The sequence below is a fragment of the Diplotaxodon limnothrissa genome, linkage group LG17, assembly GCF_057381915.1.
Source record: "Diplotaxodon limnothrissa isolate DT_005_m linkage group LG17, D_limnothrissa_male_GT1.1, whole genome shotgun sequence".
NCBI classification, from domain to species: Eukaryota; Metazoa; Chordata; class Actinopteri; order Cichliformes; family Cichlidae; genus Diplotaxodon; species Diplotaxodon limnothrissa.
In genome coordinates this window covers 437789-449715 of record NC_140612.1, presented here as the reverse complement: position 1 = coordinate 449715, position 11927 = coordinate 437789, and the positions used below count along the sequence as shown (strand labels likewise).

At 43.4% G+C, this 11927-nt stretch overlaps 2 protein-coding genes and 1 pseudogene across 3 annotated transcripts in view; 1 reads left to right on the top strand and 2 right to left on the bottom strand.

Annotated features, from left to right (window-relative positions):
* Positions 1-4221: 4221 nt before the first annotated feature.
* LOC146614401 (zinc finger protein 277-like) lies at positions 4222-7575 on the bottom strand. Of its 2 annotated transcripts, XM_085376167.1 has the most exons (6): positions 7486-7575; positions 7294-7361; positions 6731-6827; positions 5939-5975; positions 5679-5853; positions 4222-5478 (listed from the first exon to the last, which is right to left on the bottom strand). In XM_085376167.1, the coding sequence occupies exons 3-6, from the start codon at positions 6734-6736 to the stop codon at positions 5307-5309; spliced, it is 390 nt and encodes a 129-aa protein (XP_085232293.1). In that variant the 5' UTR covers positions 6737-6827; positions 7294-7361; positions 7486-7575; the 3' UTR covers positions 4222-5306. The 2 variants fall into 2 exon arrangements, with proteins under 2 accessions (XP_085232293.1, XP_085232294.1); XM_085376168.1 differs by lacking the exons at positions 7294-7361; positions 7486-7575 and having other exon boundaries at positions 6731-7078.
* LOC146614399 (zinc finger protein 277-like) overlaps positions 7095-11927 on the bottom strand; it is a 15286-nt gene continuing 10453 nt past the window's right edge. The window contains exon 6 of the mRNA XM_085376169.1: positions 7095-7796. Within this exon, the coding sequence (XP_085232295.1) occupies positions 7268-7796 (529 nt within the window). The 3' untranslated portion in view covers positions 7095-7267. The remainder of the gene's footprint in view (positions 7797-11927) is intronic.
* LOC146614400 (G2/M phase-specific E3 ubiquitin-protein ligase-like) overlaps positions 11109-11927 on the top strand; it is a 4263-nt pseudogene continuing 3444 nt past the window's right edge.

Here is an 11927-nt window from a genome sequence, read left to right as displayed (position 1 = left end):
AAACTGGAAAGACACTAGAAAACTTGGTGCACGGAAATACATGCTCTGACCAAGGACTGAGGAAGACAGAGACGACACTGTGGGGTGAAGAGCGAAGTGGAAACACATGGGAACATGGCAGGAACAAATCAGACGTAACGAGACAGGGGAAGCAAAACTGAACGCACCGAACTCAAGAGACAGTCAAAATAAAACAGAAGTACTAACACTGAAACTATGACTAAGATGTGTGGACTTGATTCGAGCAGACATGACAGAGAGACCTTGACAAAGACAGAGAAAGGAGAAGCAAAGCCTGAAACAAACACAGAGGACGCGACAGACTCTCACAGGAGACACGGGGATGACACAGAGGAACCTAACTGACAAGAGACCAGAAACACCCAAAAAGACCCCAAAAGAACGAAACCCAAGATTAACTCTGTAAAACTTGAACCAAATCATCTGCATTGTGCCAAAGAAAGATTCAAGACGTTGACACCTGAAACAAGTCAGTATGGTTTAACCCACCTACTCACGGTGCAGGAGTGCTTTTGGCTGGTCTGGCTCTCAGATCGCTGACTCTGAGCGAGCCCTTCATTTTCCTCACGTTAACGTTATATACTGTTGTTCACAGGAATGTCTAAAAATTCAGCGCAGCATCATCACACAGATTAAACACAGTGTGCATAGAAAATGTTATTTATTTTTGTTTACTTATTTTTTATTCTTCTGGACAAACAACATAAAGGGGACGTGGCTGCTGACCCACCTGGTTCCATGGATGGTTCTCCAAATTGTAACAGAACTACAGCTGAGATAAGAAAATTAAGCATTAGATGCAAGAATGATGTGCAACCACATTATAGAAGAGATTATACAATATTTTCTCACTGGGTACTGAAAGATGGGGAATGTCCATGACATTCAGTCCACTTTTTGACAACCCTTGCTTTACACTTAAAGCCGCCCACCCTCCTCCCTTGGTGGCGCTAGTGTGCCCTACCTTGTAATTACCTTAGAAAAGACTACACGTCTCTCAACTGCATCAATATGTGGAATTTTTTGAGATTGTGATCCCCTGTTGGTGATGGAAGGAGATTACAAGCAATAGCAGGCGGGCCATTTCTTGACCATGGGCTAGCTAGAGTATAAAGATATAAGAACAAGTCAGTCAAGTGAACAACCAAATGATCTCACCTGCGCACTTGTTTGGTAATTACATAGCCATGAAAATAAGAACTTAAAAAGCGAAAGTAAATGCAATTAACGAAAATGATTTAAAACAAGCAGAAAAAAATGCAGCTTAATTGTTATTTCATCAAGATCAGTTCCTGGTGGACTTTTGACTGTACCAAGCGTCACAGCTGGGGTCACAGCTGGGGTCACAGCTGGGGTCTTAAGTGATTTGCTTAGCCCCCTTTTATGACCTTTGGCTTGAAGTACTTGGGTCGTTGATGCAGTGTTTTTGTGTTTATGGATTTTTGACTCGTGTTTATTCAGTATTGTTTACTGTCTACTTGTGTTTCCTAGTTAAGTGTCTTGTAGTGAGTTTATCAGTACATCTAGTTTAGGTGGTCTTGGTTGTTTTTTGGTCCCTTTCATGTCTCTGTCTTGTCTCTGTGTCTTTCCCTCAGCATCTCCCTGTAAAGTCAGTCTTGTGTCCATGTGTTTTGGCCAGTCTGTCTCCTCAGTCATGTCTCTGGTGAAGAGTGGATGGAGTGGCCTTAAATGCAGGATTGCTGCCGATGGCTTGCAGGTGAGACTGGGCCAGCGCTGGTGGCCGACTTTGCCCAACACAGGCCAAAAGCACCAGAGCACAACACTTCCCTGGACCATGACGTTAACGTGCTGGGTGGCACCAAAATTGCCCTCAAAAGAATCCTGAGTCAGCTGTGAGTAATTTACATGGCTGCTGACTTCCTTGGATTTAGTAGTCATTTCTCAAGTGTCTTCTCCAGATTTAAACTAATTCACTATTACCCATTGTCGCCATGGTAGGCACATAAAGTACCATTAAAAGTTGACAGGGCAGATATTTACATGAAACTGTACTGCACTGTCTAGAGTGCTGAATGCATACCTGGAGGGTCAGCACTCATTTACATCTATTAGTTCTAGAACTGGTAGACCAGGTAGTCCATTGAGCAGCTGCCCAGCCAGGGAACACCTGAAAAATGCAGGTGGAGTGTTGACAAAGCAGCCTGTGAAACGTATTAGATTCAGACATTCTCACAGATAATGATTTGAAAGCGCTCCTGAGCCTGCACTTGATCAATTTGCTTCTTTATTAGTCCGAGCATTGTCAGAGCTGCTGTCCCCTTTTTGTCATCATTTGCACTTTCCTTGCTAATGTATTAATATGTTATTACTTTTCAAACACCATCTCCTCTACATCACACATGTTAGCCAAGGCGGTTATCGAGAGGAAACTCATCTGCAGATTTATCAGCCACCAGGTCACTCTTGGTCCGTTTGCGGTCTAGAATATAGCCCAGGACAGACACGTGACATGGAATTCATCATTTTCTGCCTTCACATAAAGCATATTTTCCAATAAATGCTGTAACACTTTCCTTACTTCAATTCAATTCAATTTATATAGCGCCAAATCACAACATAAGTCGCCTCACGGCGCTTCATAGATACAGAGAAAAACCCAACAATCATATGACCCCCTATGAGCAAGCACTTTGGTGACAGTGGGAAGGAAAAACTCCCTTTTAACAGGAAGAAACCTCCGGCAGAACCAGGCTCAGGGAGGGGCGGGGCCATCTGCCAGAGGTGTGGACTCTAGTCACATGACTTGGACTCGAGTCAGACTCGAGTCATTAATTTTATGACTTTAGACTTGACTTGAAAAAATGTTCTAAGACTTGTGACTTGACTTGGACTTTTACACCAATGACTTGGGACTTGAATTGGACTTGAACCGGTTTACTTGAAAAGACTTGATATTTCACCCCAAATATAAAATTTAACATACATATTATATAGAGATTGAAAATGTGACGTCATTCAGGGGTAAAACCGCAAAGGATTCTGGGAACTCGTGGCAAGAGGTACTAGCGCACGCAGGCTTTCAATTGAAATCAGTCACACAGCGATAAAAAGAAACACAAAAATGTCAAGAAGCTGTTGTATTATTAACTGCAATAGCCGGTCGCATGACAGCCACGGGAAGCCGACGAGTAAAGAGATCGGTTGTTATCGGATTACGTCGTTGAAGAGAAATTGTTCGAGCCATGTTTCCGAAGTAACAAAGAGGCGACTGGATTGCAGCCATTCAAAGAGCAAATATAACGTCCCAGAACCCTCCAGCTCACAGGTTAGTCTGCTCCAAGCATTTACACGAAGGTCAGTCTGCTGTTGTAGTTAATACGTCATTTTCATAACATAATTGGTGATATAGGTTACAAGCAAGTCTGGTGCTGAACAGAAATTGTCGCGCTATGCTCCTTTGTTTATTGTGCATAAATAGTGAATTGTCCTGACACAATATTGTGTTTCGCTTCTGTTATTACCATGGTACACTGACAAAAACATATACTTTTATTCACAGGATAAAACAGGTTTTTTGTATCACTAATTGTCCAGTACGATTACAGCATACAGTATTATTGTCACTGCTACATTTCTGTGATGCTACCAGAAATTATTTCCACTACTAATTAATTACCGTTGAGCTCAAAGGTCCTATTAATAAACTGTTAAGGAATCTGTATTTATGACGACGATTTGTGAGACTGGTAAACTTATGATATGTACGATGGTCTTTCGTTCTACACGGTGCATTTCAAGGTCCTGCACCCATCCGTCGGTAAACTGTACCTGGGCTTGTTGCAGTGACCTGAAGTTACTAAACTTCATGAGTGTATGCGCTCACTCCCAAGAACCGTATAATTATAAATATGCATATAAATATGCTAAGATGAGATAGCTGACTTCATCTAACTAGCAAATGTTGTCCAGGCTACGTTGGTGATACAGTTTTTTTTAATATGTATGATATTTTTGTCATGCGATTTTAAAGCCGGTCCTACAACCGCATCCAAGAATAACATGCAGCTTATCTCAGAACTGTCGGTGAAAATTATTCTTGGAGCTAGGTTTAATTGAGCTGCATTTTAAAGAGGTGCAATTTCACAATTTGTGTATATTTTCTAAGTTCACTATTTTGTCATGTGTTGAGAAAAACACAGATTTTAAAATTACATGGTCTAATATTTACATTTAGCATAACTGCAACATTATTTTTTCGTTTTGTTTTTTTTAAAGACTCGAAAGGACTTGAAATTCAAACTTTCAGACTTGTGACTTGACTCAGACTTTTACACCAGTGACTTGAGACTCGACTCTGACTTGCCTGACATTACTTGAGACTTGACTTGAGACTTGAGGATAAAGACTTGAGACTTACTTGAGACTTGCAAAACAATGACTTGGTCCCACCTCTGGTGAGTTCCTGCAGCGACCTCTCGTTTCTCTCCTCAGTGCTGCATGTTCGTGAACGTGAGCCCGGACGCGAAGGACGCGGTGGAAACTCTGCTGCAGTTCGGCTCCACCATACGGCAGGTGTCGCTCGGCAACGAGACGCAGAAAAACAACAGAAACGCCAAGTAGGACAGATGTTTCAGGCACGAGAAGTCCCTGGACTTTTTGAGGGGACAACAATAATAATAACAATGTGCAGTAAAACATACACTCATTCTTTTCATTTATTAGGTTCCTGTGTCGTGTTGTTTGTGTTGGCAGTGAGTTGGAGGGCGGGGTGGGGTGGGCTGCTTTTAACCAGGTAAAGCACTTTGTGCTGCATTTGTGTATGAAAAGTGCTTTATAAATAAAGGTTGATTGATTGTGCGTAGTGCCGACGCGGGACAGTTTCCAATTGTGTAGTGCTGTTGTTCCTAGTGTGACTCTGCAATGACAATAAAGAGTCTCTCGTCTTCTCTTGACGATGAGCTGCTCGTCCACCACAGCACTGAATCCAGCTCAGTTACAAGTTACAAAAGAAAATCATTTTTACTCGAGTACTGAAATTCATACTCAAGAAAACGCATGTTTCAGCTTCATTGCACGAGGCAGAGCAATTACGTTTCAGCGGACATCATGGCGTCCGCGTGTCCAGCTGTGGAGAGGACTCTTCTTTTAAACCTTCTTATCTCTACTAAGTAGAGACGTACAGGAAATAGTTGAGAGGGAAAGGGCCGGACTCAAACCCGTGCGGCTGCGTTCCAGCCATGTGGGATGTGGTCACCATGAGCTGAGCTCAGCCGACGTCAGAGACGACTTTGAGTCAAACGTATGACACGTGTCCGTCTGTGGTCCTAGCTGCTGCCTCCTCGCTCCTTCAGCAGCTGCTTGAGGACTCTCAGGTTAGAGATGTCCTCCGCGATGACCGGGATCTCCTCGCCGCGATGCTCCTCGCCACCGTCGCCTTCCTCGCTGTCAGAGAGCGTGCACAGGAGAGCGTCGTTCTCGTACGTGGGGAAGTAATACCTGCGGAGCGAGACGAAGTTTAGTTCTCAGGCTCAAATTAGTCCCAACTTAAAAAAGGACGCCATTTTCATCAGCTGATAAAAATACTCCAAATGAAGTGTAAACATCTGTGGCGTTGACCACGTTCATCAGCAGCTGGACGCCAGCTTTAAAGCCCGCGCTCTCATTGGTCAATTCTGCAGGCGCTTCGTTAAACCTACCGCGGCTGGTCCCAGGCGGACATCTCTGGCAGTTTCATCACGTGACCTTCAGCCGCGATGTGACGCAGGGCGTCCGCCCGGCAGTCGAACATCCGCGTGCAGCCGTAGCAGCGGCTCTGATGGATCTGCCGCCGGATGAAGTTCACCAGTTTGACCTGCTGGTAGAACTTGAGGTCTGAGGGAGGACAGAACATTAGAAACACTCAGAAGGAAGAAATAGAAGGAAACTGCGCTCGAATGACCACGGAGATTTCACTCACCGAGCTCGGTCTTAAGGAGGTCGAAGCCGTGAGCCTCCTGCAAAACAATCACGAAACAGAAAGACGTCAGGGTGACGCAACGCCGCGACGCTGGTTACAGACTTCATAAATAACAAAACCAGAAAGCAGAGAGAAACTTTTCTGCCTCTCAGGTAAACTCGTCACTCGTGAGCAGAAACTTAGAGTCACGTTTGGGAAACTGGTTCTAACTTTAAACCATCAGAACGTTTAATCAACGACAAAATCTGACTGCAGTCGACGTCCAATCCTAGATTTGATTTATTGTTCACGAGTGTTAAGTCTAATTGTTGAATGTTGTCATTGTGTTTCTTAAATTTGTACGGTCTGAGTTCAACCTATAGGATCAAGACGTTCCTTTGTCTCTGACCTCTCCAGCCACTCTGTGCTGGGGGAGCTTTTATTGCAGATGCATCCTGACAGATCTGTTTCTTCTGTTGTAAGCTTCCTGCTTTTATGATCCTTTTGGTCAGCAGGAGGTCTCACACACACACACACACTTGTTAAAGTTTTGACAATCATGTATTTATTTGGAACCTTTTCAAAATAAAAGGCTCTTCAGCTTCGGTCCATCTGTGTGTGAGGGCACTTTTTGAGTAAAATCCATGTTTTGTGCTTACGATGGATTCATGCGTTTGCAGAGACCTCAGGAAGCAGATCGTTTCCTGTTAGTGTGCACTGTCTCCGTTCTCCCAGAATGCTTTGCAGAATCGTTTCAGGGATGAAAAGCAGAAAACGATATTTTCCTTCTCTGAAACTTCTACGTTCCCGTACCTTCATATGCGCGTAGATCTGCTCCAACGTCTCCGATTGGTGATCACAGAACAGACACACTGCAGAGACCGGATGAGCCTGCCAGTCCGACCAATCACTGCGGACGATACGGAGATGAAACGAGCAGACTGAAAGCATTCACACAGGATCAGAGGAGGAGTAGGAAGTGGACTTGATTTAAACTTTTGTATCCAGGCTGACACAGTAAATAAGAATATTCTCAGGAGGGACAACCCAAGGTTCAGTATCTGGGATCGAGCCGGGGATCAAACCTCCAACCTTTCGCTGCACCTCCTGATCCACAGCTACCCCGAGCTCACAGCACCTGGTTCAGCACCTGGTTAGCGCTGGAGATCAAGCGTGCTCAGACTGGTGATGTCGTGTTGGTTTAAAATAAACGTTACACCCAGTAACTGCACCATCTGGTGGTAAAAAACTGGTATTACATGCAAGTGCAGCCCGGCCCGGTTTTTGCCTTTAACACGACACAGAGCAGTGTGTATGACATGCATCAGGACACTTTAGTTAATGCCGTCCTCACAGAGCTACATGAGGATACTTACTCATCCTCATCATCCGCCAGCTCACGGTCATCTTCGCTTTGCAGCTCCTCCCACGTTTTTCCCAGTTCCTGACAGGACAGGAGGGACGCTTTAAAATCGGAACAATACATTCAGGTCGTGCGTTTGCTTCTACAGAACTGCTTCGTTTATCCTGACGTGGAAGCGTGTGGCGAGTGTGTCGCTGGGCTTTACCAGGTAGTTGATGACGTAGAAGCGGTCGTACTCGTGGTTTTTGGCGCTGATGCGGCGGTGAGCTTTTTTCCTTCAGCGTGGTTTTATCTCGAAACGTTTTCTCGCAGTACAGACACTGCAGACTGAAGCGAGGGGAGCAAAATGAAAAGGCGCGCGAAACAAAACTTAACGCTGTGAATAAAAAGCAACGATTAGCGTACCTGTCCAGTTTGTCCTGCAGCGTGTCGAGGAACTCGCTGCAGTAGACGATGTTGTCCGGCAGTCCGATGCTGAAGGAATGCTCTCTGGCCATGTGGTTCAGCAGAGACCACCTGGAAACAGCACGTGGAGCCATTTTTAATAAACAAAAGAAAACATCAGCTGACATCATCACTGTTAGCACTGCGCTGCAGTCCTTTGGGCTTCGTCCAGAAGTTCCCATTTGGACAAGACTTCAAGATCCATGCAGCGTGCCCATAGTGGCAGACAGAGGGAAGCAGCCTCCCTCGCCATGGGCCGCTGCATGTCCAAATGTGAGGAGACCCGGAGCGGACACGTATGAGGTGCCGTAAGGGACATTATTACTGAAACGCTCTCACACACACACTACTGAAATTTTACCTCTCACACACACACACACACACACACACACACTACTGAAACGCTCTCTCACACACACTACTGAAACGCTCTCTCACACACACACTACTGAAACGCTCTCACACACACACACACACTACTGAAACCCTCTCACACACACACGCACACTACTGAAACCCTCTCACACACACACACACACTACTGAAACCCTCTCACACACACACGCACACTACTGAAACGCTCTCTCACACACACTACTGAAACGCTCTCTCACACACACACTACTGAAACGCTCTCACACACACACACACACTACTGAAACCCTCTCACACACACACGCACACTACTGAAACCCTCTCACACACACACACACACACTACTGAAACCCTCTCACACACACACGCACACTACTGAAACCCTCTCACGCACACTACTGAAACCCTCTCACGCACACTACTGAAAATCCAAGGCATTTCAGTTGAACAGGAAGGCGTTTCAGTTGAACAGGAAGGCGTTTCAGTTGAACAGGAAGGCGTTTCAGTTGAACAGGAAGGCGTTTCAGTTGAACAGGAAGGCGTTTCAGTTGAACAGGAAGTTGTGTCCAGACCAGGAAAGTGAGGGAAAAAGTGGTACGCTTCAAACCACTACACAGTTGTCTACTCAGCAACCTGCTAGTAGCCTAAGTGAAGCAGCCGCATTACTCAACAGTATATTAGCCTCAGCAGAGACCATCAGAACTTTGTCAAATGCGACAGTCGTGGGGCAGCAACCTGTTGCAAGTACCAGTGTGGACGGACTGGATAGTCACTTAACATCCCTCTTTCCCTCACGTCAACGTAGCAGCTTGCCCATGCCAGCGACATCTACAGTCAGGAGAGAATGTGCACCTGCACCACGTTATCAAACTCGGCAATGCTTCGGCAGCTGGACATCAGGCACCAGAAGAAAAAGGTAGTTACAAAGTTTAATGAGTTTGTATTCACTTGCCTGAAATGGGGCCAGTCTGATATTTAAGAATATACTGCAGGGCTCGCAAAATCGCTAGCCCGACGTCCCGGGGCTAGCGATTTTTCCAAGGTAACAAAATCTCTCTCTGCCCTGCCCGTCGGGCTATCGTAGGAAGGAAAAATATATGTCAATGCTTTTGCATTCTTTCAGAAATGTAGCTGGGTAATTATGTCATTGGCATCGGTGAGCCACTGTCAATATGTGACATATTGAAGTCGCGTTTGAATTTGCGCTTGTTTTTTGCTTTCACTTTGCAATCGCGCGAACTGTGTATAGAGAGCGACAGCACTGATCTGTGAGTGATGATAATTTGTGCACCAATTCCTCTGACATCGTCTTATTAATCGTTAGCTTACTACGCAAACATGACAAGTGAAATCTCCCGCAGCAAGCTTAAACATGTGAGAGGTTGATCGCGCAGAGAATCGCTGAGCTTATGTGTGTGTGTGTAAAAGCAGCAGTATATATATTTTAGTTCTGCTGAGCCAAATAAGACAGGTCAGGGTGAAGAAGTGACAGCCAAAGAAAAGCTTACCACAAAACGGAAAAGTTAGGACAAATCAAACTATAAGGCAAAAAGAAAGTGCAGCTTTATGGTTTCATGGACAAAGAATTTCTGTGGCTGCAAAATGACGAGCTAAATAACCAGGGCTGCACATAAGTGGTCCGCAGGTGAGCATTCGCTGTCAAAACAAAAGACGCGCACAAGATAAGAAGTTGCAACACGTGTTTGCGTACATAGGATTTTCTGGAGGAGGACAGACATTTGTTTAGAACTCTTAAAGATGTCGAAGACGCTCCTTTAAGCAATTACTTTGGTTTTCCTCCACCTCCAAAGAAATGTCAGGAATCCGAACCACAAAAGAAGCACGTATTCTCGGAAAAGTATAAAAAAAAAAAGTATATAAAATTAACCCTTATGTTTGCCTAACTACAACAATTTTGTCTATGAAAGCATTCTGTGTAGGGGATTGGATAGTGTTCTGCTCTCTGCATCTCAGTATTATTAGTCATCACTTGCTGTTGTTTATGGTATCTAATAGTTATATTTATATTTCAGAGCTATGGCCCAGCAGCATGACCATTTCAACAAAGATGTTATACTACTTCCAACTCCATCCTGGGGAGTAGTGTGCAAACAAGGTTCAAAATTATGGTTACACAAACATGGGCACATCCTCAGTGCTTTTGAATTCCAGAAGACCTGGGACAACCAAACTGTCGTGAAACACCTCAAGGAAAGCTTTGGTGAACGCCTTCCAGAGGATGTCAGGTAAAATACTATTGTTTATTGTTACTGTGTGTATTCATGTAATGACTTGTACTTAAAGATAATATACCAAAGTAAAGAAGTTTAAAATATTATTCATCATTATAAAAACATATGAACTATACCAGTAGAATTTAAAAGTCATAAAAGCATACACACAAACAGAACAGAATATAATAAAATATTTAACTAATTAGCAATTGCTGTTCTCCCTATTTATTTTTTGTAGCCTCGAGTTTCTAATGGTTTGTGGCAATAAGCTGGTGTCACCAAAGCCCTCTATGTAAGGCCATCAAGGACACTTTTAGTAAGTTCCTAAAAGAATGAAAAGTAATCATGATTTGGGAAAAAACCATGTCAACAATTGGGCTTCTACCAAAATAGAATATATTTATTTAAAACAAGTGTTTGGGAGCAATCAATATGGATATTTCTTATTTTAATATTTTTAAGATAAGCTATAATTACTTGCTTTTGATATATGTTTTTGGTCTTTCTCTGTTGAAGAGTGAATCAGATGAAGACAAAGATCCTTCCCACATCAGCTCCAAATCAGCATTAAGCAGTTGTGCAACTGATAAGGACAGTGACAATGATTGTTTTGAAGTTGATAGTTCAAAAATCCAACAAGACATGAGCAGCCAAGTCACTACAAGGTTAAGAAGTCATGTTAAAGGTGATAAACCTGGCACTAGCAGTGATGAAGAAGACCAACTGTATTGGAAGGAGTGTTGGTAAAAGGCAACGAGCAAAGCAAGGAAGTGATGGGAACAGCATTTGTGATGAAGGCTACATGGCAAGAAGTGATGACAAACCTAGCACAAGCAGTCAAAGCAGAGATTTCAATGCAAGAAGTGAAGACATGCCTGCCATGAGCGTTAATGATGAAGATTATTCTTCATATTTAACTCTCGTGGCATCGCTTTCTGGCGATTCTTCAGATGATGAGGATTTAAATCAAGCTATAATTGCGAGCTTGGAGAATCAGATGTGAGTAACAAACATACAGAATTTGAGTTTGAGACATAATTTGGGCTTTCCAGAATTGTCAAATCAATATAAACCTTTAAAGCTTTAACTCTCTATGATCAGTGTGACACATATTCTCAAATTCTGTAACATGACTACATGGCTGATATATTTTATTTTTTGTTTTATTTTCTTTTTTTAGTGCACAAAAAGTCCCTGTTCAAGAGATACTGCTGGAACTATCAAGCAAAATTAGCACAAAACAGCAGTGCAAATTTAATATAAATCGCTCTGCTGTGTGGGAGGGAGCCTTGCGTGGTTTTCAAAGGCTATCTTATGATCCCAACTTGATGATCTGTGTGAAATTCTCAGATGATATGGGGAAAAATGAGGAAGGGGTTGATTTAGGTGGGCCAAGGAGGGAATTCTTGAGACTATTGATGGACACCATTGCCAGGTCAGCCATGTTTGAGGGGAAAGAAAACTGCAAGAACTTGGCTCTTGACAGTACTGGTAATTACCTATTTTTCTAAGATTAATACGGGAACTGTTTAACTGATATTTATTTTTACAGGCAACATTACTGACAATTTTGCTTTTCCTTTTATTCTGTTGC